At 47.3% G+C, this 27,115-nt stretch overlaps 1 protein-coding gene across 1 annotated transcript in view; it reads left to right on the top strand.

Annotated features, from left to right (window-relative positions):
• The window catches only part of LOC119433592 (tyrosine-protein kinase transmembrane receptor Ror2-like), a gene marked incomplete at its 5' end in the record, with an annotated part of 134,482 nt that extends 108,335 nt beyond the window's left edge, over positions 1–26,147 (top strand). The window contains 7 exons of the mRNA XM_037700846.2: positions 8,816–8,981; positions 11,790–12,177; positions 16,084–16,280; positions 17,106–17,194; positions 17,801–17,954; positions 18,642–19,015; positions 20,964–26,147. Of these exons, the coding sequence (XP_037556774.2) occupies positions 8,816–8,981; positions 11,790–12,177; positions 16,084–16,280; positions 17,106–17,194; positions 17,801–17,954; positions 18,642–19,015; positions 20,964–21,806 (2,211 nt within the window). The remainder of the gene's footprint in view (positions 1–8,815; positions 8,982–11,789; positions 12,178–16,083; positions 16,281–17,105; positions 17,195–17,800; positions 17,955–18,641; positions 19,016–20,963) is intronic.
• Positions 26,148–27,115: the final 968 nt, after the last annotated feature.

Below are 27,115 nucleotides of genomic sequence, written 5' to 3'. Positions count from 1 at the left end.
AACGTTTACAGCAGTTTATACATCTGATAAAACTACTACTAACCTTACTGCGCATAGTTGTCTAATAATTTGTTACCGCAATCAACGCTGCGCCTTTCGGGCAAGACTACGACTTTTTTTGTTAACTTCCCAACTTCAGCTTGCTCGTTAAGATAGACGGTGGCACCCGTCGAGGTGGTTCAGTAGATGTAATGTTCTGATACTGGCGCGAGGTCGTATTTTCGATTCCCGGCAGCGGCGCGCCCATTCCTTTGGAGCAGGAACGCGAAAACGTTCGTGTACCGAGCGTTGGTTGCACGTAAAGGGAACCTGGACGGTCAAGAAATAATTCCGAGCTGCATATAGTACTTTGGAGGCTCTCAAAGTCCTTGTGTGGCCTTTGGAGCGTTACACGGAGTATCAGCTGCTACCTACGCTAGGACAATCGAAACTGAGGAATTATTGATTGGGCTTAACATCCCAGAGCAACAATGTGGTCACGAGAGACGCCGTTGTGGAGGGCCCTGAATAATTATGACCGCCTTGGTTCCTTTAACGTGTACCTAAGCACAAGAGCGTTTTCGATGTAGCCCCCATCGAAATGCGGACACCGCTGCAGCGCATCGAACGTGCAACATCGTGCTCAGCTGCAGAATGTCATAGCCACTAAGCAATTCAGCGGTGGGTAGTCTACCTTTGAGTCCCACCTCGTCACTCCGAAGAAGGTCCTTAGCACTTGCTCTTCCGAACTTTGGTAACAAGCAAGGATATGTTCGAGGAAGTGATTAGGTAGCGTCTCAAATTCGCGGAACGTGCGCTGCGATCCGACGCAAGTCGAAAGCAACAGAGATATATCATGCAGAGAGAAAACAAAGTTTCGGATGTCAACCAGATGCTCGTGCGGTTTGCTACCTTACACGGGTGGCTATGAAGAGATATATAAACAAAGGGAGAAAGGAACCAATAACTGCGCTCTCATGTAGGACTGTGCATCGCGCCTACGACCGACCTCTGAGGCTAGTCGATCTCAGAAATTGCAGGAGTGCCTGCATGCCTTTCCGTGCTTTCGACGCACGACGCCAGGGTTGAAGAATCTTTGTCTCCTAAAATTTCCCAGATAAAAGCAACCAAGTGGCAATGTGGCCTATTTGGTCCGATGACATTTCTCTATAGCCAGGGAAGCCAACATGGACTGGACGCTAAGGAGAGGTCATAGCATACATAATGCATCCGCTGGGCTAAAAGCTGAGTTTACTCGAAATACGGCTCCCGCGTACCTAAAGTAAGATAAGTCGCGTGTACTTATCGTGAAGATAACAGCCAGCCATCGCTAAGAAAGTTAACCTAACCCTGCGCTAATCGGTGCTAATTTTTTTTTCAGAGATATAGATGCAGCGACGTGTTGCGCTTACGTTCTTAGTGTTCGCGCTGGTTTTGCTGGTTGAAGAAATGACAAGATAAACGCTTCGGTTGGCTTCGCTGCGGATGGAAGCCATGAACACGCGTCCGTTGGCATTTTGAGGTTTTCTCTTCTTTCCTTTCCTTTCAATTCCTATTTATTTCTTAATGCGATGAAGTTTTTTTGCGTGCCATATAACGTTTAACGTACACGCTGTGAGCCCTGTGTTGCGTACGAACTCATGCAGAGTTTTGGTGGTATCCTTTATCTTGTAACCAGTGATCGTAGCTAGATGCGGCCTTCTTTATCTTTTCCCCACCCGCTGGAAACGCCGATACCGCCCCTGCCCAGGGCCAAGGGAGCCGGAACGCCGCGAACATAATACCTCCCGGCGCGCGCTACGCTCGGGGTCGGCGACGAAGCCGTCCTCCCGTCTCGTCCCCCCGTCGCGGTTTATTTATGTCCGCGCCTTTTGTCCCGACCGTGTTTCACATCTTCCTCTCCAAACCCGTCCTACTCGCACTCTGCGTCCGCTATAGCTCTCTCCTCATCCTCGCGTTCCTTCTCTTTACTTCCTTTCATCTTCCTCATAATCTTCTACTTCTTCTACTTCCGGGTCCCCGATTCCGGTGAGACGAACGAGCTCAGATGTCTCGGCGAGGTCGATATCTTTTAGCGAGCGCGCTGTCCTTTCTCTCGGTTCGGGTCCTCGACGTTACTTGTCTCTGTGTTCCCACCTCTATGCTCGCCTTCATCTCTCCTTCCTTCCCCTTCCTCAGCTCTCGTCCATTCCCTCGTCGCTTCTAACTGTTTTGTTATTTTTATTTGTTACGGCGTTCCTTGCATGGTTCCTCCCGACGTGGTGTACTTTCCTGCAGCTTCTCGCGTGTCTCGGCGTGGCCTCTTCCTATAGGCACTCCGCTCTGCCCACGCTTTTATGCGCAAGTTCTTCCTCTCCTCTTCGTTCTCACCTCCCCCCCCTTCCCCTCTGTTTCCTTCACGGTCGATGTACTTCCTCTTTCTGTTCCCCATTTTTATTCGGTGCGCTGTTTCCCTATGGCGTGTAGTGACCTTGCACTTTCCCGCTCCGGTCTCTGGTCTTCACGCTTGTATGCGGCGAGAAGTTCTCTTGTTCTCTCTGCATTCTCCGCACCACCACCGTGGTCAGCGGCCGGTTCTTTCCGGGACCAAACGCGTGCTGAACCGCAGGATCCCAGTCACCCTTTTGCGTTGCTTTCTTCCCTTTTCTCGTTTATCGCGTCACCGTCTTATGTTAGACCTGTCGGCCTTCTTCTTGCTTCAACTCCGTCGCTGCTTCCCCTCGCTTTATTTGCCATCGCACTTCGCGTTCGCAAACGCTTGTGTTTCCGTAATCAGAGCAGCTACCGCTAACACCCCATCTCACCCGCCTTCCTGGTCTTCCTCCCGTATCAAAAAAGAAAGCATGCAGCCAAGTCTTTCCCTTGGCGATCCCTAATGTTCGTCCGCATAACGACTCCGGCACAAAGACCGGCCGTCCGCGTCCTGAATAAAAGGGGAGGCCGGAGACCGGCGGCGTCTCGCATTGGCTTCGCTTGGGTCTTCGACTGTGTCCCATTGTGAGGCTGTGTCTTGCAGTCACCAGTTTCGCGATGACCGAGGGAAGTGGCCGCCGGAGATACGGCGCCAAGACTGGGACATTGCGTTCGGGATCATGCTTATGCATTCGGACGTCCCCAAGTGCGTCAGCATCCCGTTGTGGGCTCGGGAATGCTCTACGACGGGTGACGCCTTTGGGGAATCGGGCCTCGTCCGTTGTGTGCACAGCATTTACTCTTTTACCCGGAACTATTGGTGGATGACGTATTGAAATGTCATCTGAAACGCAGAATGGCTTTCATTAGGCAATCGCTGAACCGATATGAAGGGCATTTGTTGCGTTTCAAAGACGTAGTTTCATTATATATGGACTGATAGTCGCAGATAATCGTTTAAAATATGAGAAAAAAATCGCTAACTTAGAAAACAAAAAAATGAAATGGCATGCTGCAGTTTTGTAACTCTGCAGAGAAAACACACGTCGCATTCCTGTGAGACGCTATACTTAGAGGGAGCGAAAAGCGCACAGAGCAAATGTCTTCACAGTTTAAACCGTTGATCGCGTTAGTGATCGTGTGCTTGAACCTGGCGATCGTGCTAGGTTTGAGCAGATTATGGCGTGTTTCTTTTTAGTTTAGGCATCATATTTAGGTGATACCGTAGCTGCTGCTCATATAGGGTCACGTTGATTACAAAAGTTGGTTTTTGTTTGCGTAATTTCACTCGTCCTCATTCACCACCGTTTCCCCCTCCCGAGCTCGACAGAGAGGTCTTACCAGTTCACCTAAGTCCCGCAGCTGCGTCGCTGTCGTTCTCAAAGACTCCGTCAGCGCGGCGGGACTGCACGTGGGCTTGCGCCGCGGTTCCAGAAGGATAAGAAAACCAGCGGCTCTTGCCCCCCCCCCCTGTCTTCACCGTGGGCCCCCAGGAAGAACCCCGACGCAGCCCATGAATCATTCAGATGCCGTAACGGCCATTTCTTTTTCCCCAGACTGTATACCCGCGTCCCAGAGCCTTTGAAAGACGCACGCACGCACACGCAGGCTTGTACATAAAACAGAGCGAAGACGGGGCGGCGTCGTCGTCGCTCTGCCTGCGTCTTTTCGCGGGACCGTTCTCGAGAACACTTAAATCAATTATCCTCCCGCGCGGGCCAGAGTTGATCCGAAGCCCGTGGACGCAACGGGAGGATTGGTTGAAGAGGTGGTGGGATGGAGAGGGTGGCGATGTTCCTTCGCTGTTTCCTCTTAGAGCGCAGCTGCTACTTTAATTTGCGAGGAAGCGGCGTGGACCGCTCGCCGCCGCTATTGGAAGGACGTGACCGGAATATCGCCGGACGCGCCGACGTGCGCTTCCCGCCGAACGCTTTGCTGGCGGTCTTGAGGAGAAGCGGCGAGGCAGTGCATACGCGGTTGCAGGAACGGCGACGGAAGAGATGGAGACGTGTAGCGGACTTTTTAGCTGTGAAGCTGTCGACTTGATGGACTCCTTCAGCCAGAAAGGTTGATTCGTGGTGTTTAAATTTCCATGGCAACGCGGCGGCATTATGAGATACGCCGCAGTGTGGGCAGCTCCGGATGAAAATTGACCACTCTAAGTTTTTTCAACACGCAGTCGAAGCTTAACACCCGCGTGTTCTTTTTTTTTTTTTTTTATGCTGCTTTCATCGAAATACGGCCGCCGTGACCGGGACTCCAGCCCGCGACCTCGTTTTCGGCAGCAGAACGCCATAGCTACGGCGTCACCTCGCGGCGGGTCTTTTAGCCCAAAAGGATAACGAGCTACACGACGAGCTGGTTATTATACGTGGCCGCGAATTATCGCCTGTATGCGCGGTATCGGCTACTCGTAAAGGGAACAGCTTTGTTAGCAATCTGCCATCACTCGTCGCTTCGGCTCACTGGTTCTGGCGTTCTGTTACAGAGCGCGAGGTCGCGGGTGCGAATACCGGTAGCGGCGCGCGGCCGCGATATTCGACGGGGGTGGCGTACAAAAAGCGTTAGTGTGCCAAGCTTTGGAATGCGTGTTAAACAACCGTCGGTGGTATTAATTAATCTGGAGACTTCCGCTATGGCATATCCTTTAGCCACCTTGCTGAATCAAACGATCATTAATCCGTCATCAATTAATCAATTTCATTGTTCATTGCATTTATTATACCATCAAGGCCTGTGAAGGCATTACAGAGGGGAGTGGGTTACAGGTAAAGTCAAACAGTAAGTATTACAATTAAAGCTGATCATTAAAGATTATGGGGTTTTACGTGCCAAAACCACGGTCTGATTATGAGGCACGCCGTAATGGAGGACTCCGTGGACCACCTGGGGTTCCTTAACGTGCACCTAAATCTAATTACGCGGGTGTTTTCGCATTTCGCCCCCATCGAAATGCGGCCGCCGTGGCCGGGATTCGATCCCGCGACCTCGTGCTTAGCAGCCCAACACCATATAGCCACTGAGCAACCACTGCGGGTGAAGCCAATCATAAAGGCTTGTCGGGGATATTGTAGTACTTAGATGCCTGACTGATGCGTCATGTATTACATATTCTTTTTTTTTTTTTTGCAAAGTTCGAGGAATTTTGCGAATACTATTACTGTATTGCCAGTTTCATGTTCTGCTTTTTAAAATGGGCTGTGCCGCATAGCCTTTGTTTAGAGAAGAAACAGCTAGGAGCTCAGTGTTGCTGAGTCGGTCGAATCTCGTCATCATCATCATCATCATCATCATCATCATCATCATCATCATCAGCCTATATTTTATGTCCACTGTAGGACGACGGCCTCTCCCTGCGATCTCCAATTACCCCTGCCTTGCGCTAGCTGATGCCAGCTTGGGCGTGCAAATTTCCTAACTTCTTCACCCCACCTAGTTTTCTGCCGTCCTCGACTGCGCTACCCTTCTCTCGGTATCCATTCTGTAACTCTAATGGTCTACCGGTTATCCATCCTACGCATTACATGGCCTGCCCAGCTTCATTTTTTCCTCTTAATGTCAACTAGAATATCGGCCATCCCCGTAGCACCTCGTAGCCGCCGTGAAACTCCTGAAGCTAAAAAGTTCTGAAATTAAAAAGCCAGCCTTGCCCCCCCCCCCCCCCCCCCTCCTTCTTGAGCGTTCGAGCCGTGTAGATGCCAAAGGAGGCTGAACAGACGACCCGACGTCAGCTGTCAACGTGTAGATGTAGATCCTTTAACATATTCGCACGTACCAACGTGCCTGCGATGACCTTCCTTTCCTTTTTTTCTTTTTTTTTTTTTTTTTTTTTTTGTTGTCGCAAGCGATCGTTGAAGGTAAGGACATTGAACCCGAACAGCCACTTAGGCGAATTCGGTCGATGTCCTTGGTTAAAACGCAACGTGGAGGCACGAAATGCAAGGTACATAAAAGTTTGAAGGTTTACACAAAGCAGTTACATGTACAGACTGTTGCCACGTGTTCCTTGCCAACGTTCGATAACGCCCATGTCTTGTCAATCTCTATATAGTGTTTTCTCCATTTACGCTCTGGTTCATAGTTAGTGCCTGTGTTATGTAACTCTTGCTTCTCGCCCATCATCTTTCCTTCCTCGCTCTTCGCGCTCTCGCGCCGCTTTTCAGAGTAGAGGGTATACTTACAGTTTGTCGCAAAAGTATGAAGACCACCGCTATCGCCGCTGGAGTATCAGTGGCCATTCGTTCGCGGGGCTCGGCAGCTGCAAGGCGTGACACTTGAATGTTTCAGTGAATGAATGTAATACTTCACAGACCGATTAAGATCCCAATGACTCTTAGATGCTCACTATGCGATGTACTAGGCCTCGAAGGTGCGCCTCCGGTGTACTCCAGATTCACAAGAATCGCCAAACACAATCGGTGCATGACATAGTCCCACAAGAATCATGAAACAGTAGAAAGGTCAGCGAACTTAATTGCAACACACTCTGGTTAGCATAAGGCAAGTACGAAAATGATGTCTTTTGCACTTTTGATACATACTGTGACTGCTCTTTCTTTTTTTCTTTGCAATAGTCTGATCATGTGACTATAGGTCTTACAAGTTGCGCTGCTGCTCTGACGTAACAGAGCAGACTTAAGATGAGCGAAAACAGAAATAACGCTTAGCGCCTGCGTAACTTCTTGCCGGTCAAAGCCAGGTATTATAAAGCAGAATATACGCGCATATGCACGTGCGCACAATTGTTGCTTTGGAAAAGCGCTGAACATATTTACATGAAGTTTGTTTCGTTTAAGAGAGAGGGAAGCTCTACCGGCTGTTGGAAGCGTAATTTTGAGTAAGGCATCAAGTTATCGCAATAATTGCCGAAAATATGAAGTTTTTATCAATTTTAACACCAGCCTTAAAGTTATTTTCCAACAACCGATGTCGCAGTGCTGTAACCTGCATCTACTGGACTGTCTAAAACGGACAAGTGTGAGACATTAGTGTACGGCTTACATGAAGTTGTTACGTTGTTTACGTGACTTCTGCGACAAGTCATATTCGCAAATCAATTGTGTATTTCAGCGCAATGTATAATCTAACAATTCCGCTTTGGCTATCTTAATAATTTGCCGTATCACCATATCTCTGGCCAATAAAAAAGTTGCTTCGCTTTAATTTTTTTTTCGTTTACAATATGCCGATTTATAACGATTTTGTCAGACAGCTGACGGCCTAAATCAAGAATTTGCTACATACAGTCAATTTTCACTCTCTCTGCTGCAAACCTCTTCAAATTCTGTGTACATAATACCGAGCAAAAGAATTTCTCTGTTGTGTTTTAAGATAGGATCACCATTTCTTTGAAACCTTCCAGTTATCAAACCCTTAAAGGCTAAGGACACACATGACAATCCATATTAAAGAAAAAGAACAGCTCGAGCACGGCGAAGTAGTATCTTTTACTTTGTAATGGCCTCCTCAACCTCTTCTCGTGGTTCTCATGTTTTGCTGGGGAGACAAACCCGTACGTTTAGAACAGAAAAACTGAAAAACTTAGGTAAGAAGAAGTGCCAGTCTATAACCTGCTAAATACGATCGCAGTATCGTAACAAGGACGTAAACATAATTTCTTTCGCCTAAGCGATTTGTATGTCCGTTTCCCTGCCTCGGTGTTATCCGCTGGTTTTCAAGGCCCATCGTTGTATCACCGTCTTCGTACTTTATCATGCCGCCTGTAGTCAGCTAACTATATATAACCTACAGTTCACACGCATGCAGACAAAGCGTCACCAAATAATATATTACTCTCGTCTCTCTCTATCTCTGTCTCTCTCTGCGAATACACTTGTGGTCATTTCTTTCATATATGCAAATCTGAGACCGAATTTACAAATGGTTCTCATTGGTTGGCCGCCTGTGCTCATCATATGTTCATTGTAACTTTTGGCACGGTGCTTCGCCCGTACGAACTGATCAGGCCTGGCGTAATAACTTTTTAGCCAATACGGGACTTGATCATACTTACCTCGACTTTTCACGTAACCTCTGATCACGTTGTTTCGCCCGTCTTCGTGCGTCGCTCAAAGTTCCCGCTTCTTGAAACCACCGAAAGGGTCTAGTTCATAGGTTCACCACCAGTTGGCAGCACAATTCAGTGATGCCCTTGGCGCCATCTGACGACGACTTTCGGAATCAAGAGCGAACTTCCGGTACGAAAACGGGGGAAACTCGGGAAGAGCGGGAGAGAATGGGGAAAGAGAAAGTGAGGGGGTCGCTTCCCCCGACGGGGAAAACGCTAGCCAGGCCCTCGGCGCTAACGACGAACGCCGACACACCCGGGCGTTGCGATCGCTCGCGCGCATGGCGTCGGCGTCGTGGGGCGTGCACTCGGGGTCCGTGACTGAGAAAGACGCGCGTCCTCTGCTTTCGCCTCCAGGTGTCGACGGCTGAGGTGTCGGGATCGTCAGAGTCCCAGCTGAGCGTCAATGCGACCGCCAGCGCATCGTATGTGTGCCGTGCGACCAACGTCGTCGGGGAGAACCGCACAGAAGTGAGCGAGGCCCGTGAGTTCGTCGTCCAGGTCGAAGGATCTCAGCCAGCAGGTAAGCTAAGCGGCGCGTACCTGGGCTCGCTCTATTTTTGCGTATACTCTTCTCTCTGTCTACGCAGTGCTGGTAACAAGCGTGCGCTGGAAATTAACTGGTGCTTTGCGTCGAGGAAACGTTTGGTTTCAAGGTTTCTGAACACGGTGGTTTCGTGCATCGTATATGTTCCCGCAGTATTTGGGCCCTTTAAGTTGGAGCTCAGGTTTCGCGTGCATTTCGAAACCCTGCGTGTTCTCGAAACACCGCGTTATTAATTCTGTATGTAAATACGAAAGTGGCCCCGCGTTGAAAGTTTATATGGATACCTTCTGTGGAGAGCGCTCTGTGTAGGATCCCATCTGCGGGTGCTGTTAAAGCAAACGCTATGCATCTCGGTTATTCGCTGCGATTTTTCGTTATATGGTGTTTATGCGTGTCGTAGGACATTACATAATATTTTTTTTCTGGCTTATCTAGTTGTGTGCCGTCGGAAAGCTCAGATTCTGCGATCTTGAGCCCAACGTTTTCGCGTATCGTGTATACTAGCTCGCGCCGTCACAAGCATTGCGTTGGAATTCCCAACTTCCAACAATTGCGTTGGAATTCCCAGGACTCCGCGTTTTGGAACTCGCTCGTTATCAAAAAAAAAAGAAGAAGAAGAAATTGTGGATAGCAGCAATGTGAATGCGAAGGCAGACTTCTGTAATTAGAACCCCGCTCACGGTGTAGAAGTCGCTTTCGGTATAAATATATGCCAAGATTAGTGTGCCAACAACCTGCAATATAAGGCGCGCTGGGTTTTCTCCGGAACCCAACACTCGTTATCGCAGTTCTTAATCTCAAACTGCCTCGCCGTAATACGTGCTTTCTGCCTATCTGTTCTTGCTGCTTTCCATTTTTTGTCATGTTGTATGTGTGGCCAATATTCTTGCTTGAATGCTTCTGAAAGACATCGTTATAAAATGCGTGTTTGAAGCAAGAAGGGTTTGCGTCAACTGCTCAACACACGTTGAATATCCGCCTCAATGAGAGGCCGCCAGAAAAGTGCAAGGGTGAATCTTCAGACCGAACTAGCGTCCAGTGTGAGTAGCACACGTACCAACAATTCTTGAAATTCTGAACTGCAGTGTCCGTGCTTTTTCACTTCGCAATATTTTTTTTTTATCTTTTGGTTCAAGAAAAGCATTATAGCCGTCGAATACCTTCCGTATACCAGTGCCTTCGCTGTCAAGTTCCTTTAATTCTTGCGCCAGATCGTTTCTTTCGAATGACTCACATAATCTTCTCTCGATCTCTATCTCTCTCTCTCATTTGCTCAGTGGGACTAGTACCTTAATTGTTTGTGCGTAGTATCGAACACTATTGCCAAATATCGTTCCGCAGATCCTTATTGGAAATAGATTGTAGTCACATGTGTGTGTCATTATTTTTACACCTCAAAATTTTTGACCTCTGTGTCATCCATTCCCGTTGATCCAGAAAACTCAGCACTGGATTTGTATGACATACATACTTGCGCACGTTAACACAGTCACCGAAAAACCTGGAATGCGTGTATCCCGTTAATACTGACTCCTTCCTTGCTTTTGTTCAGTTTTTAAGAGTAGTTACAAATCGCAGGTGTTCTCTATTATTGTGCAGAGCGTTTTACAGCCCACTAAGCCGCGAGACTGCTGCGCAGGCACTCGCATTAGCTTCTTTTCGCCTGCAGTACTGCTGGCGCCATCTGCGAGGCGCCTTGTGAATCATTCTCTCAGCCGTTTCGGCGGCTCTTTTTGAATTCTTCCTACGTGATCTTGTATGTCCTACTTATTGGACAATCTCGTAGGCGCGGTGTAGCTTACGCGCTTTTAAGTTTGTTCCCCTGTACCGTCATTTCTAGAGTTCCTTTCTAAAACTGATTATAAACTAGCACAAGAAAGGCAGGTACGATGCCTGTATTCCCTGTGATTTTTCTGTTCTTAATTTCGGTCCATCTACGAAATAGTCTAACAGCGCCTAGCGAGAATTCCTGGCAATCAGGTCTGGCTATTCCGCTGGAGCGTCGACAACGGAAATAGTTGGGCGAGATCTTTTTCGAAATGTAGTCGCCTAACAGAGTCGCCTACATACACGGAGAAGGCGTCTGCGTGACGTCAACAGTGTAGGATCGCTCTTGCGTAAGCGATGGAGGTGCCTGGAAACGCTGCCACTACGCAGCCAACTTTCTCTGACCACGGCTGCGCTTAAACCTGAGCGCGGCCTTACTCGTTTCGTGTGAGAATTATTATGATGGATTCAGACCAGACTAACTTATTCAACTGGGTTATCGTAGTTTGATATTCAGTGTAGCGCAAATATGTTCTGCCGTTCTATTTCTAATGCACCGACTTCTTGGTTATTTGGTTTGGTAGCAATGCTGAACACTTGACAGTGGTCGAACGATGGATGCCTCAGCATGGAGCCAATGTTTCGACAAGGGGACTTGTCTACGCCCTGACGAAGATAAGTCTTCTTGTGGAAACGTTGGCTCCACTCCGAAGCATCCATGGTTTGACCACTGTTGTTAATTACTTCAAGCCCGCACCTTCCCCTAAACTTCTGTCTCGTTTGTTTGAACATTCGAGTGTTCGCATCTTATGTTTTAAATAATTACTTTATATACTTATGATCTTTCATACACGATGTTGCCCCTGTTCCACCTCTCTTCGTTGCGTATCGGCGCTCAATAGGAGGGCGTGTGCCGGACTTCCTTTTTATTTCGTTGGTGGCTGTGAGCGAGTGGGGTATGTTTCCGTAAAAAGCATCTCCAAGAAATGCTTGAAACGGCGGCGCTTGCTTTCGCAGCGTCCAGCACCACCGAGGCAGCTGCCGTCGAACAGAGCAGCAGCGACTCCTCGGTCATGGTTCAGGCCCAGCAGTCGCGACCCGACGACGAGGACGAGGCCTCTTCGGCGACCGGGTCGGCCGCGGAGGACGTGCCTCAGGGATTCTGCTCGCCGTACACGGGATCGGCGTGCCGGCGCTTCCTGGGCACCGGCCTGGTCTACTACAACATCAGCCAGGACACGTCGCCCGTGGTCCTCAACGAGCAGCTCACGCAGCAGCTGTGGGACGAGCTCATCTCGTCGCTGCTCGAGCCGTGCCGCTCGGCCGCCGAGGTGATGATCTGCCACTACGCCTTCCCGCAGTGCGAGTGGCGCGCCCGGCTCGCCATCGCCAAGCCGCTCTGCCGGTGAGTTTGTTTGTTTGTTAAATTGTGTGTGTGTGTGTGTGTGTGTGTGTGTGTGTGTGTGTGTGTGTGTGTGTGTGTGTGTGTGTGTGTGTGTGTGTGTGTGTGTGTGTGTGTGTGTGTGTGTGTGTGTGTGTGTGTGTGTGTGTGCGTGCGTGCGTGCGTGCGTGCGTGCGTGCGTGCGTGCTTTAGAAGGACTAACTGTGGGGCTAATTGGTATTGCATTCAACTGTGATAACTTATCTGGAAAGGCTACTTACGGTATGTTCCAGAAGGGTCCGCTCTCTGCATAGGCGCTGCTCAGCGAGGTGTCGCCTAGCAAAGGAGACGCGCCTCTCCTGCATATCTGCATATCATTTCTCTCCTTTGGCTTTCGCAGTGTATGTTAATTTTTCTATACTTCACCACAAGGCCTGGCACGGATGATTCCTGCCAAATGGAGCGGAGCGGCCCGGTGCACGGCGCAGTGGGCGTGGTTAGGTAGATGCCGCTTTATCGGCCTCAGACGAATCAATAATGACACGGTGTTACTGCCTTTCGGTCATTTTATTGTGCCATATTCATTCGGAGGTTATGCGGAAGTTCGTGTTCATGGCTGAGCAGAGCATACGCAACGCGAGCCCATTGTGAACCTACTGTAAAGAACCTATCCCTAGCTTGGCGCAAAGTGCTGGACAGACACGAACACAAAGTAGAAGACTGTGTCATTGTGTCATGTTGTCATTCTGGGGGTGAATTGGAATTTTGGGGGGCAGGTGCCCCTGTCAGGCTTTCTCGCCTTTTCGTCAGGTTCCTTAGGCACCAGTACATGTTTTCTTTCTGGTTGCCTGAAATAACATAAAATTTTTAAAAACTTCAAGAAAATGACGAGGTTATGAGCTCTTGTTGGTCAAGAACTCTGCGCTGAGTTGCCATAGTTATTGCTTTTGCTTTCTTTGCTGCGTCTTTCTGGTTTGCACTTGATATTGGATCAAAGTTCAATGAATGGCCAGATGGTGGCAAGGTACCCTAAGCGCATGTCCATACTTTTAAAGGGGTATACAGCCATATTTTAGACCTTTTTACAGCCATTCTTGCCACCGATAACATTTGTATTGTGTTTGACGCTCATTGGCCATATTTGGCTCAGACGCAAATAAACACCTCACATAAGTGATGCTCTTGGACGGGCTCATTGGTTGCTAGACTGTTGATTCCATGTTATCAGCGCAACGCAAAACGGGACACAAGAAGCTCCTCAATATAGCTTACACCGATAAACGGTGCACATCGATCTCTAACTAACATCCTTACACCCTAAGGGTGTAAATTGTATTGCTGTGAATATGCACAGGCACCGCAAACGCTGTTGATGTCGATGTCCAGGGTTTGTCGTGTCTCTCGGTTCCTTGTGTCCCGTTTTATTTCGCGCTGGCGACATGATCAAGTAAACATCATACACCATCTATACACTACGATATATCATACTCTAAACCGAATAGTTAGTGGCGGAAATAAACCATCCCCAGCGCAGTCTCTGCGAATGGATGAATTAGCACGCTTGGCACCACTGAGTGAAGGCAACGCAAAACGTGACCCTATTAGCGTTTACAATAAGCGTTTACATGCAACGTAGATGCTAGTACAGCGGCCGCATTTGTGTGACCGGGATGCGCAGTTTGGGAACGTAAGGTCTGGAGTGTATAGTTGTCGGGAAAAGAAGCCCTTGCAATCGGGCTCTCTGCTAAGGTGTTCATTCGAGCATTTGGGAGTGCTGCGTGATCACAAATCGAAGGGTGATACTCCACCCTATTCCAGCGACACTAAGCATATGTATATGCGAACTTCGGCGCGGCTTCGATTGCGCCTCCACACTCGCCTCAGACACCCGAGAAGCTTGTTTCTCTGCAAGAAGAGGCACATTGAGGGAAAGACCGCTTTTCTGAGTAGCTTCGTTCAACTGCTGACAGGCAGTATACAGGGTGTCCCAGCTATCACGCAGCATGATTTTTTTTTTAATCACAGCATATCCACGGGGTGAATGATGATGAGTGGGCGAAGCTCCGGAGGGAATCATCGGATCTCCCGCTTAAGGGGACGCTAGCACAAACGCGTTAGAAACGTGCAGTACTCTCTAGTAAGGGGGAGCGGCCACAGCGTCTTACGCAGCCATTTACACATGCCGGAACGTGCACCGCGTTTGCCGACGCCATCACATGACTGCTGAGAGAGTATACCCCCCGTATTCATAAACGCTCCTCGACTTGAACTTTTGGCGCTGAGCCGTGCTCCCTCAAGGGCTGCAGAAGATAGCGCCAACCTTTCCCTTTCCCTCAAGAACCACTTATCATCACTTGAACTTGACTTGCCACCGCTTTGGGCAGCGCGTTCGAAACGCGTTGAAGGTAAGGCGGAGAGGCCACAGCGTCTTACACCAGCTTCTTACACGGGCCGTAACGCGCTAGCACAAACGCGTTAGAAACGCGCTAGAAACGCAGCCTTTCGTTAATTTTGGGTATTTATTGCCATCGTGGTGCGTGTGTCCATGTCCGCTTCGTGGCGTAGTGGGCTAACGCCGCGCGCTCGGAAGCGAGGGGTCCCTGGTTCGATTCCGCGCTACGGACACAACTTCGGAATTTTTTTTCTCATTTTTCTCAGACTGGTTACACACTACTACTACGACGACGGGGACGGAACGGGTACCGCTATAAGGAGCTTCGCCCCTAAAAGAGGAATGGCGTTACGCGAAGCAAACCTAGTGCGTATTGTTTCCAGTACAGTTTACTAGCCGCCAGTAATTTTTGTTACTGAGATCTAATTAGGTAATTATAATTAATTATCTAACTCGAGAATTTCTCCCGATACAGCTTTCTGTTACTCAATACGTGCTATATAAATGTGTTTTTTTTTCGAGTGTGAAAGAAGCCCGCGAATACACGCAGAATTGCCGCGCGACTGGCCGCTCGAGGCACTTTGCGTGTATTCGCGGGATTCTTTCACGCTCAGAAAAACACTTTTATGTAGCACGTTTTGAACAACAGAAAGCAGTATCGGGAGTTTTTCGTGTTGCTCTACAATTTTCTCACTTACACTTTCATAATTAGGACAGTACTTTTCGAATTAGATAATTAATTACAAATAACTAATTAGATCTCAGTAACAAAAAAATTACTGGCGGCTACTACACTGTGCCGGAAACAATACACACTAGGTTTGCTTCGCGTAACGCCGTTACTCTTTTTTTTTATCGTGCTGCGTGATAGCTGGGACAACCTGTATATGGAAAGTAGTTGTACATTCGTGTAACCTATAAAGTTACCTTGTCAACCTTGAGCGTCAATATAAAGAAAAAATCCATGCTATGTGATTTTAGGCACTCGGGCCAATAGGTTGATACCGGAATGTTCTATAGACTATTGCCTTACGATGCGAAATGCCGAGTGCGCGATGCATTGTGAACGTTTAGGATTGAGCTACCTGAATGGTCGGTCTCCTCTTCGCCGTGCAAAGTGGCGAGGGATATCATGCAGGCTAATTAGATTACTCACTGCTAATTAATTATCACCTGTGTAATAATCATCACTGGTGATGATTACACGGGGCCCACTGTCGGCGTAGTGGCACGACAAATGACGAATATCGATGTCGCGATAGGTTGTGTGAACACGTGCAGCGTTCGGTACGGAGGTGAGTCCGATAGCTGTTGGGAGTATAAATATAAAGCCCACCGACAGCAGTGCGACGGTTTTCCAGGATTTGCCAAATTCTATCGGATTCAACCGGAATGCTATGGAATGCTCCGATTTGGCAGGGTCCACAGAGTTTCGTAATGCTGTTGGCTATCACCTGCCCAAAGTAGTGAGAACAGGCCGCAGAGCCTTGCTCGATGTGGCCGCGTTTCTGACCGCGTGGTTCACGTTCCACGCGCAGCGAGGACTGCATCGCAGTCCGCGAGCTCTTCTGCTACAACGAGTGGGCCATGATCGAGGACAACAAGCAGCGCGGCATTTTCTTCAAGTCGCGCGGCCACTTCCGGTTGCCGGACTGCGACCTGCTACCCAGTTACAAGGACAACGGCCAGTGCTCACATGCCCACCTCACGGACTTCCAGGAAGACGAGGTCACCGGTACGCGAACGTTCTTATCATATCGTTAGAAAAAAACAATAATAAAAGCCGTTGTTGGCATATAGCAGCGTGACTGCTGTCCAATATTAAACCGTTTTGAAAGTTCGCCCCCCCCCCTCCCCAAGTGTACAGCCAGCCTAGCGTGTTGAAATACATAGACAATACCTTTTTTTGCGAGAGCAATTGGACGCTGTCGTTGTGATGTTCTGTAGAAAGTCCAAGTGCGATAAGATCGCGCCCCGCGTGCCATATGCTGCGGGTACGAAGGAAAGCGTGTGAGTATTAGCCGAGAAGGACGGACTTTCAAGGACGATGATGTGATGCGCACCGTCTTCCCGCGCGCCCAATCTTGGAGATCACGTGATCAAGCGGGCGCTAAAAGATCAGAGCGTGCGTCTCCTCCTCTAGCCCGGTCGTGGCTGCGTAGGGCTCTGCGCGCGGCTGAACCAAAGTGAGAGCTCATCCAGTAAGATCTGTTGATGTTTGTCTCTGCGCGCGTGACACCACGCTTGCCAAGGTAATGTTTACGGCAATTTATGCGGTGGATAAAACTAAGAACCTTGCTTTGTGCGATAGTCTAATAATTTGCTATCGCTATTAATGCTTCGCCTTTCGGGCGAAACCACGATTTTAATGCAGTTCGGGTTTTGCTTCAGTATAACAAAGGTATATGTTTTACCGTAAGGAGGTTCCTTGTGCACAGTCTTTGTGATCGTGTTCAAGTTGTCTGAAGATATTGAACACTTACCTCAGTGTTCATTGTTCGGCCCTCGTATTTTCGATGCTAATCTCCTTATCATCTTTTTCATCTTCCTTGTAAATCAGTGAACTGCATCAAAGGCCGTGGTCGCTTCTACCAAGGAAGTGTCAACGTGACCAAGTCTGGCATTCCGTGCCAGCGATGGGATGTGCAGGCAAGTTCGTGTGGAATTGATTGACCGTGGTGTAATTTTATTGTTTAATATTTCTGGCACATGGCTGGTTGCGCCCACGATAGTAGAGTAGATGCTAATGTGACGTATAGATGACGTGTTGAGGGGAGTGAATCAATATATGTTGGCTGTGATGTTACCACAGCAGTGGTAACATCTTTGTACTTGCGTGCTTGCAACGCACTCTGGCACATGGCTGATTGGGCCTTAGAGTAGACGTCATTGTGACGTAGAGATGACGTGCTAAGGAGTGAATCGCCACATGTCCGCTGTGACGTCACCACAGCAGTGTTGGCAGCCTGTGTACTTCTGTGCATGAAACGAACCCTGTTTAGATACTTTAACTACGATAGATAACGTTCTCGGTGTTAATTTGGCAAAATATAGTTGTGCTGGAGGTAACTGTACAGTGTGCAATTCTTAGTGGTGTCAGTAATACAAGTGAGTGAGTCAAGTGACGTCGAGCACTCAGCAGCACAAGCACAACAGCACTGGCACAGTGCTTTTACGCGCAAGTAAATGCTGACATGTCGTTAAGAGTAACTACATATTCGATGTGTTTTTGTTTCGCTCATGTGCTACCCATAGGAGCCCCATCATCACAACAGACCTCCAATGGTATTCCCTGAAGTGCTCAACTCTGAGAACTACTGCCGAAATGCCGGTGGTGAAGAGCCCATGCCCTGGTGCTACACAACAGATCCCAGGAAACGATGGGAGCACTGTTCTATACCCCAGTGTGGTAAGTTAGACCTTTAATATGGATTTATAATAAGTAAGTAAATTTCGTGTGTGCATTGATTAATTAAAAAATAGACACAGAATGAAAACCAATTTCAAGGCGTTTCTAAACCCATGTTTCGATAACCACGCTCACTCACAACTGTTGGCTCCTTGCCACAACCGAAAGAGTTCAACATTGTTTGCTTCCACATTGCTTTATTTATCTGCCTAACTGTAACACAATTTTTTTTGTTCTCCAGTCGAAACGTGCACCTCGCGTTGTACTTTGAACCTTCCTACAAAGTAGGTCGAGATATTATTGTCCTGGGGGCTCAGGGGTAGACTAATTAATGACTGATTAATGTCAATTTTTTTTCGAACGTAACATGCTAACTAAGTGTTGCAGGCGGTAGCGATGCGCGTTGTTTCAGGTGCTGTTATTTGCCGTTCTTGCCGGGAACAGTTGTCACATGACTTCCGAGTGCTCCTCTGGCAAAAACTTCCAGCAGCATCCCGGGCGCTCTTTCTGCCTGCATGTTTGCGTACACAGGCAGCGAATATGAGCTTAGCTGGCTTCCCCTTACGAGAGCTGTTGATGGGGAGAAGACAGCTTTCTGCGCTGCTGGGGTCGACACCCGTCGAAAGAGCGCGCACCCTAACTCAGGATGAATGATTAGACGTTCGTTCGCTTCGTTTTCTCTCGCAGAGAACACAACCCTGAGCGACGTGTCGGGCCGCGACATCCTGGACCTGTTCGAGCCGCCCGGAGAGCCGTCGTTCGCGCCGGCATTGGTTCTCCTCGTGTCCGCCGTGAGCTTGGCGGCGCTGGTGCTGTTGCTGTCGCTGGCGCTGGGCTGCCGCCGCCTGAGGCGCTACGGCGGGGCCCGCTCCCGTAGCGGCGGTTACAACGCAACGCCGACGGCCGACGTGGAGATCGACCTGGACAAGCTGCCCTCGAATGCCTCCTACCACCACACCGCTGCCAGGCTCCACCCGCGCCTGGAGAAGCTCGAGTACCCGCGAAACGACATCATCTACCTGAGAGACATTGGGCAGGGGGCTTTCGGCCGCGTCTTCCAGGTGCGCCACGCTGGTCGTTTTCTGTGCCATGTTTTCAGTGCCCTGGCAAAGAGAGAAAACAGTTTAATTAAGGCGAAAGCCTTAGATGTCTGTTTCAAGGTCGCGTTGTGAGGTACAGAAAGTCACGTGACCTAAGGAAGGCCAGAAGCGAACCAAAGCATGTCCAGCCATGTACAAGAGATGCTTAATGATTAGCAAAGTTAATAATGATTGATTAGTGATTGGATTAGGTCGATTAAGGGGGATTAGGGTGGATTAAGGTCGATTAATGTGTTTTAAGAAGCATAAGGGAGGATTAAGGTGAATTAGAGTAGGCTTTAAAAGGTTTGCGTCTCTTAGGCGATAGTTTAGGACACCTGGGAATTCTTTATTGAATAAAAGTAAAGTCAAGGCCCTCATATCAGGGCTTCACTGGCGTTATCCCACACTTTTATCCTGGTAAGTTATGTGAGTTAGACTTGTTCAGTTAGGTGGTAGCCTGGATCAGCTGCTTAGCCATAAATGTGTAATGCATGAATGTAGTGGGAAGTTGGTGCTATGAGAGTGGTGGTGGTGGGCATTCATAGGGCGCTACAGTGTTACACAGTCCTGTGCACATATGTGATTGCTATAGAGATGTGATATCTGGTTTAGTTAGTACATGTTCATGACTGAGACTGTAGTGCCAAAGTATGACACAATGTAAGAGATGCAACGAAGCAAATGTGCTACTTTTATTTAGATTTGTTACACTAGGCACATACAATATGTGGAGGTGCAAGGTTTTGTCTTAAACGTTCTTTATTATGTGGAAGCCAAAGAAGAAATAATAAGTGCTTTAAAAAGTATACTCACTCTCGGCTTCAATGCCACCAGAGAAGGCTTACAATATTAAAGGGGGCTTCTTTCTCCAATCTGTAACTGTTAGCATCCTCGGTCCTATGACGTTTCTAAAAAAACTGTACACTGCCATCCAGGCTTGGCATTCTTTTTGTTGCCAGGCTATCAGAAAAGACAGTACCAATTCTGCTGTGCTGTTCATCTTGTAGACATTTCGGACATGAATTGGGAGTATGCCTGTACATGGACTGGACAGACAGCCCCACACTATGCAGTCCTTAGTAGCCTGAATGGTGTACCTCTGGCAAATACCTCGAAACGTGCTGATGCGAATTACCGCCAAAAAGAGTGTCGCTTCACAGGTGATAAAGTGCTGTCTGTAGCCAGTCATCACATGGGAGTTTGTCTTCCTTATGAGTCTTTGTGGTTAAAAGTATAAGCCAACCTCTCGTTACTAACACAATCGGCATTTTTTATTTATTTTTTTACTCAACGTCACCATCTGACACTGTAGTTTCAAATATGAGCATTTGCGTGCAGCCCCTGTCACTAAGGTAAGTGCAGTCATACTTTTACTTAATGCACTCTAAAAACACACGTCAGCGTTGTTTTTGTTTGAAAAATGTTTTTCTAGGCATCAGACATGCTTCAAGCAAATGACAAGTAACCGATGTGCAGATTTAAGGAAAAGCCTCGAAGTATCAGTTCAGGGATAAGGCATGCTTCAAGTCTACTTGGAGCAATCAATAATTTTGCCAATATATTGCTCTGTAGTTTGCATTTGAGTTGTTTGCTGCAATGGTCCATTTGGTATGGCATTCTCCTGCTGCGCACGACGTTGCGGGTTCAATTCCCGACCGTGAGGGTTGCATTCTGAACGAGGTGGAATGCAAAAACATTCGTGTACTTAGATTTAGGAGCCTGTTGAAGAAACCCATGTGGACAAAATAAACTTGGAACCCATCACAATGGTGTGTTTCAAAGGTCGCACGATACTTCGGAATGTTGAACCCTGCTTTATGCTGTGTCGTATTTTAATTTTTGTGCCCTTGCACTAAGCAGCCTCTGCTGCAGCGGAACTTGAATACCTGAAAACTTGGACCTTCTGTCTATCTCCTGCTTCTCGCAGGCCAAGGCCCCCGGCCTCATCAAAGGTGATGAGTTCACCACGGTGGCGGTCAAGATGCTGAAGGAGGAAGCATCCGAGGACCTCCAGAGCGACTTTGAGCGCGAGGCCTGTCTTATGGCGGAGTTCGACCATCCCAATATTGTCAAGCTGCTGGGTGTCTGCGCCGTGGGGAGTCCCATGTGCCTGCTCTTCGAGTACATGGGCAAGGGAGACCTAAACGAGTACCTCAGGTCCTGCTCTCCCTCCAACTACATTGTCCGCAACCCGTCGGGCGGCTGCGGCGACATGTTCAGCGACGTCCGGCTCAGTCACCTGGAGCTCGTCTCAATCGCGCGCCAGGTCGCGGCCGGCATGGTGTACCTGTCCGAGCGCAAGTTTGTACACCGGGACCTGGCCACACGTAACTGCCTCATCAGCGACGACATGGTCGTCAAGATAGCTGACTTCGGCCTCTCGCAGAAGATGTACGCGGCTGACTACTACCGTGGAAGCGAGCACGACGCCATTCCGATACGTTGGATGCCGCTAGAGGCCATCCTTTACAACAAGTTCACTGTCGAGTCAGATGTGTGGGCGTTTGGCGTAGTGCTTTGGGAAATCTTCTCGTTTGCGCTACAGCCCTATTACGGCATGACGCACGAGGAAGTGGTGGCATTCGTCAAGGAGGGAAACTGCCTCGGCTGCCCAGAAGGAGCACCGGCACCGGCTTACGCGCTGATGCGAGCGTGCTGGAGTCGCAAGCCGTCAGGCCGGCCCAGCTTCAAGACGATCCACAGGGCACTTGGGACACTGCATAACGAGCTAGTCAAGCACAGGGACAAAGAGAACATGGTCCACGTATGAGGACAGGGACTCTAACTTCTACATGTATTGTGACACCAATGACTTCAGAAGTCATGTGCTCGACCATGGGGCTGCTTTTCGGACTTCTCAGCAGTACAGCCTTATATGTCAGCACCAAGAGAACTTGTTGGTGATCCGACAACCATGGCATTTGGTGTGCCGCTGTTTATGTTCGCAACTTTGTAAAGCTCACCATCGAGATGCGAGTGTTGGAGTTCGCGAGGTGAATTTGTTGAACACCGGGCCTGACCACTCATTTCTTTTGTGCCAGCTTTTTTTTTTTCGTCCACCGCTTCAAAACGCAGAATCGTCATGCTGATTTTACAGATTGTACAGTTGAATCATGTACTGTGAATTTTGCATGGTTTGACCTTTGGGCATCTACATCATTCCAAGAAATATTTTAATTCACGGTACCAAAATTTCAATCAGCAATGCCCAGCATATGACTTGCAAGGTACGCAGCAACAGTATTGCCTCTCGGCTAATTTGTCAATTCAGTATAAACTCTTTGGACACAAGTGAAAAAAACTTTTTGTAGCCCATCACCCAGGGTAACTTATTGTGATTTTGGTTTTATAGAGGCAGTTGAGAGGGCAGGTATATGTATCTTGGTCTACAAATCATTCATTCTAGGTGTACATTCCCAAAGACACTAACAACTGATCGGAATACTTCAATAACTTAGGGTGCAAGTGAAAAGATCTCTTCTTTTACTGGTGTGTTTCAGGTAAATGAGAAAGCTTAAATCTTGCATCGACCGCAAAAGCACTGTAAAAAACTTTGTAGTGAGACTGTCATAAGTTATGCATATACACCATGTGATCACCTGCTTTATAGGTTCCTTACATAAAGACGAATGCACTTCTGTTTTTCACAAAAACGTATTTTAAATTTTCCTCTTGCCACATGCAACATATTGAATCATTTTCTAACTTCAGGAAATCTTAGCACCAATATTGGCACGAAGGATACTGTAACTCTGAATGAGTAGTATTTTTATCATACAATGACCCACAGGCAGCAGATTTTTTGACTAAGGAATTTTATTGAACATTTTTCACTGCACTTGAAGGGAAGTCATTACTAGGTTAGAGTATTCTAGCAATTATGTTCTTGCTGTTCTTTGCAAGGTCCTAAAATTCCAGCTGTCAGTTCTTGCAAGATTACCACACTGCTCGGAATATGCATAATTTAAGGAAGCACAACAGTGTTAGTAAGTTACAGAACTTGGCCTGGCAGTTTAGTTTTCACATTTATAATATTCAAATTTCCCAGTTGATAGTTCTTGCAGCACATTGATGTGTGCGTCTCATAAATTGAAGCGCGGCACTTGGGAACAGGCTGTCCACACCTACTTCCTTGTGGCACCAGGCTAGAATAGCACAAAACACACAGTAAGATGTATAATTCATGGTGTTTACAATTTGTGGAATCTTCTGGGTCATCTTTGAAAGCACAACAACGGCTATTTTATGTACTGAATGCAAACTGGTCTGCGACTTTTCAGCACACGTTGTCATTTGTGGGTACAAGACACCACTATAGTATGACTTCACCTAGTGTTTTCTATTCTGTTACGCAAATATTACCTTGTGTGGAATAATAAGCACAAACTTTAGACGGGACAGTGAGGCAGACAAGGGACAGGCATTTCTTCTTGTTATTCTTATTATCCCACGCAAGAATCAACCAACTAGCCCAGCAACATATTCTATTAAAGTATTACCTTGGGGAATTCGCACTGTATGTTGTCTGTCGACCAGAGACTCTTTCGAAGCTAGGAAGTATCAAAATAGCATGTGCACTTGGTGTACGATCTAAAAGGTGTCATACTTGAATTCTACCCTTAGCTTCATAAATGCAGAAGTACTTGCGAACTTTTTTTCATAATGGTATCATTTAATAATGTCGGTTTTTGAAAAATATATACACAATTTACATATCTAAAGTTTTTCTTTTTTTCAGTTCATCATCTGGGGAGGGGGAGCAGCTGTGCCCCAACATGCAGCCAATATTTGCACTTCAAGCACATCATGCCTCGTGGTGTCTAAGGCTCGTTCATGGCTTGAAAAGATTTCACTCTGGTGATGTCATCAGAAAATAGTTTTCGTTGAACATTTTCCTACTCACCCTTTTCACTGCTACCTTGTTATGGGCACAGATTGCTGAAAGTGCTTTTGTACACTTGGTACCAAACTAAATGCAATAATGTTAGTGCACATTCCTGCTTACGTTAAGCTTTACATTGCAAGCAACATGAGTTTTATGCTCATGTGCAGCTTTATGACAGAGATGCAATGGTGTACACACTAATATAAAGTTATTGCTATCTCCCAAGGTGTGCTGAGCTTCGCCAGAAGAAAGAATATTTGCAAGGCTGGGCACTCTCTTTATTGAATTTTATTCATTTGCTTGTACAGACAAGTAGCTGACTACAAGCACGTTTTAAAACATTCCACCACATCAGCCCGCACCGCTGTGGGTAAACTGTACTCTGATAGAACAGGGACCAAGTGCCTGATCCCATCTATCAATATTAAACTCTGTTGTCCTCTGGAGATTGTAACAAGGGCTTCCGAAATGGGGCTTTTTACACAAGTGACCATCTAGTGTTGCCGAAGGTTGGTTCTTTTTTTGTGTGTGTCAGCGAATACCTTTAGCTTCTGAGATGTGTACATGCTTTTAAATCTTCTTAGGACACCATTTATATTTGACGTGTTCTATTATTGTTTTTGTTATTGCATAGAAAAATTTATCTTCGTGTATTTTACATTTTTACTCTTTTATTTTGCTCATGCCTTTTACTCATGAGTTGCGTCTTTGTGACTTTTAGACAAGAAAAGTTGTGCAGTAGTTGCCATTTTATAGCATTTGAGTGCAACTTGTCTAGACAACCTTTTCAAGAATGGCAGGAGTGATTGAGGTTTTTTTGTATGGAGGCAAGAACTGTGGACTAAGCTATTGGCCAACAAAGCCTTACCAAACCATCTGTGGGAGCATATCGAAGCTTGTGTAAATAACTTATGCAGAGATTTTTGCCGTGAATATGTGTGAAATGCTTGTTATTGAACTATTTGCGAAATGAGGTTCTCAAGCACTTCCAATTTATGGGAGGAAGTTTCAAAACTAGCATGACATCAGTGAAGTACTGTTGACTGTGCTCAGTAAAATATGATCTTCTGAAGGTGGAGCCCAAAGCACCCCAACTGTTTGTAACAAGCACAAGAAAATGTTGTGTCATGGTTTTGTTCTCACATTAAAGTTCGGTGTGCTTAAGTGCTAAAAATTGTTTATTGTACAGACTGACTAGATGAACAGAATAATTTTCCGAGGTGCTGAACTTTTATTCTATTTCTGCAGGATGAGCCAGTTCTGCAAGCACTCTTCATTGCAGATTCTTAAGTGCTGCTCAATATCTGTGTCCAATATACTCTCTCCTAGTCATTACATGCTACAATGCTGAGGTACTACTGCTGTGCCTCAGCTTGTTCTATGGCATTATGTTTAATCAAAACAGAAATTTTTACTTCAAAGGCAACACGAGTTCCCGAAGCCTGCCATTCGTTTCCCTCATTTTCTCTTACATTTAATTGCAGCCTTAACACCCCGTGATTATTCTTACATTGTCAATGCAACCTACGCATTTTCACATCCAATAGAACTTTTGATGGAAAATAACATATTTTGTACACACCCTGCACTGGAATCGCTAGAATGTATTAAGTATATGCGTCTAAATAATCTTACTATTGTCAATGTTAGAAACATCAGAGCTAGAGTAAACTGGACTAAAAGCTCAATATTCAGGTTTTTTATTTCCATATTTCATCCTTCAAAGTTTTTCAGTTATGTTGGTACTGACCAGAAGACGCTTGTGTGTGACACTTGGGCAACTCCAAACAAGTATCTTTGTGCTGTTCATTTTCTGGGTGCGCAATTTTTTCGCAAATGCGCCCATCGATCACGTCTTCGTTTTATATATTTGTCTACATGACTGCACTTGCCGTAGGGTGGCATTTTCAGGTCTGTTGTTGATCACGTTATATGCCGCGCCTTCAACAGAGCCGTTCTCCGCATGTTTGCTGTGCTTCGGAGGAGTGCGAGCTCTGCAGGCACCATGCTGATGTTGTGTGTGTACATGAGATGCTGGCATGGTGGCACTGCACACGTCGAACAAGCTACTCTTTCACATGTGTGTACAGGAAAGTCACAGGCACCGCTCGTGGCAGCATACTGTTTTCTTTTATCTCGTCACTTGCATGTATGTCTGGATGTACATTTTGGGAAGTGGGAAACACGTTGTGGCATTTGTACATAAAAGCACCATGGTACTTCTAACAGATGTAAGTGTGCTTTTTCTGCTGGCTAGGTAAATAACACATACCGAAATGCCTAGTCTCGGTGAACGCATTCGAGCATGTCACTTGGAAATCTTGATATGAAATCATATGGCAATAGCAACTTTTCTACGATTTGCCTTTGCCAATTTTTTTTAAATATCTAAGCATGGAAAACAATAGCAGGGTTCATCGTTGTTGTTGAGATCCTCAGACGGTGTTCTAACGATACGCAAGTGTGACATGTTGGCGCGACGCTGCAGGAACATCGCCCTGGCATCTAACAGGTGTCTCAGCTTGCAGGCGTCGCACCCAAGGAGTTGGTCGCACCTCAGTGGCGCACGAGATGAGACCGACGGGAAAGGCGTTCGCGTTTGTCGGCTCCCAATGAAAGCAGATGGAGCTTCCTGTTTCATCGCTGCTGTGACTCCGCTGCCGAGCTTAATGAGGGCAGGACGACGGCACGCCAATTCGCCATTTTGTTTTTGCAGCCAAACCCACTGCGCGTCGCCAGCGCCTCTGTGGGTCTAACGCGTTTATCAAACAAGGTCACCTGCCTTCTCCCCTCATCGTTCTTGCCGCCGCAGCAAATCGCGTGACCTTCAAACTGAAGCCTTTGAATATGCAAAAGGAGATACTGTTCTTAGACATATTTTCATGGCCACTGGTGGCACCAACTGGTCTGACCACAGAAAACCAACACGCCAAGGATGACAAGGCCGCCTTTCACATAGATGGGTTTACCTGTCGAATCGTCGGCCAGCTTGTCTGAGGCACTTTGATCATGATTCGTTAATTTTCACTGCCATCAACATTGTTAGAATACTTCGCACACTTTTTTGTGGCTGTCTATCCGTGTCTGTTTTCCCGCCAACTTGGGTCACTACCCTTTGGTCACTCGGTAGTGACCCAAGTGGGCAGTTGGACAAGTTGACCAACTTGGGTCACTGCATATGCAACACTCGGTAT

The sequence above is a fragment of the Dermacentor silvarum genome, chromosome 11 (assembly GCF_013339745.2).
Source record: "Dermacentor silvarum isolate Dsil-2018 chromosome 11, BIME_Dsil_1.4, whole genome shotgun sequence".
Taxonomy (NCBI): Eukaryota; Metazoa; Arthropoda; class Arachnida; order Ixodida; family Ixodidae; genus Dermacentor; species Dermacentor silvarum.
This window is presented reverse-complemented; position numbering and strand designations above follow the sequence as displayed.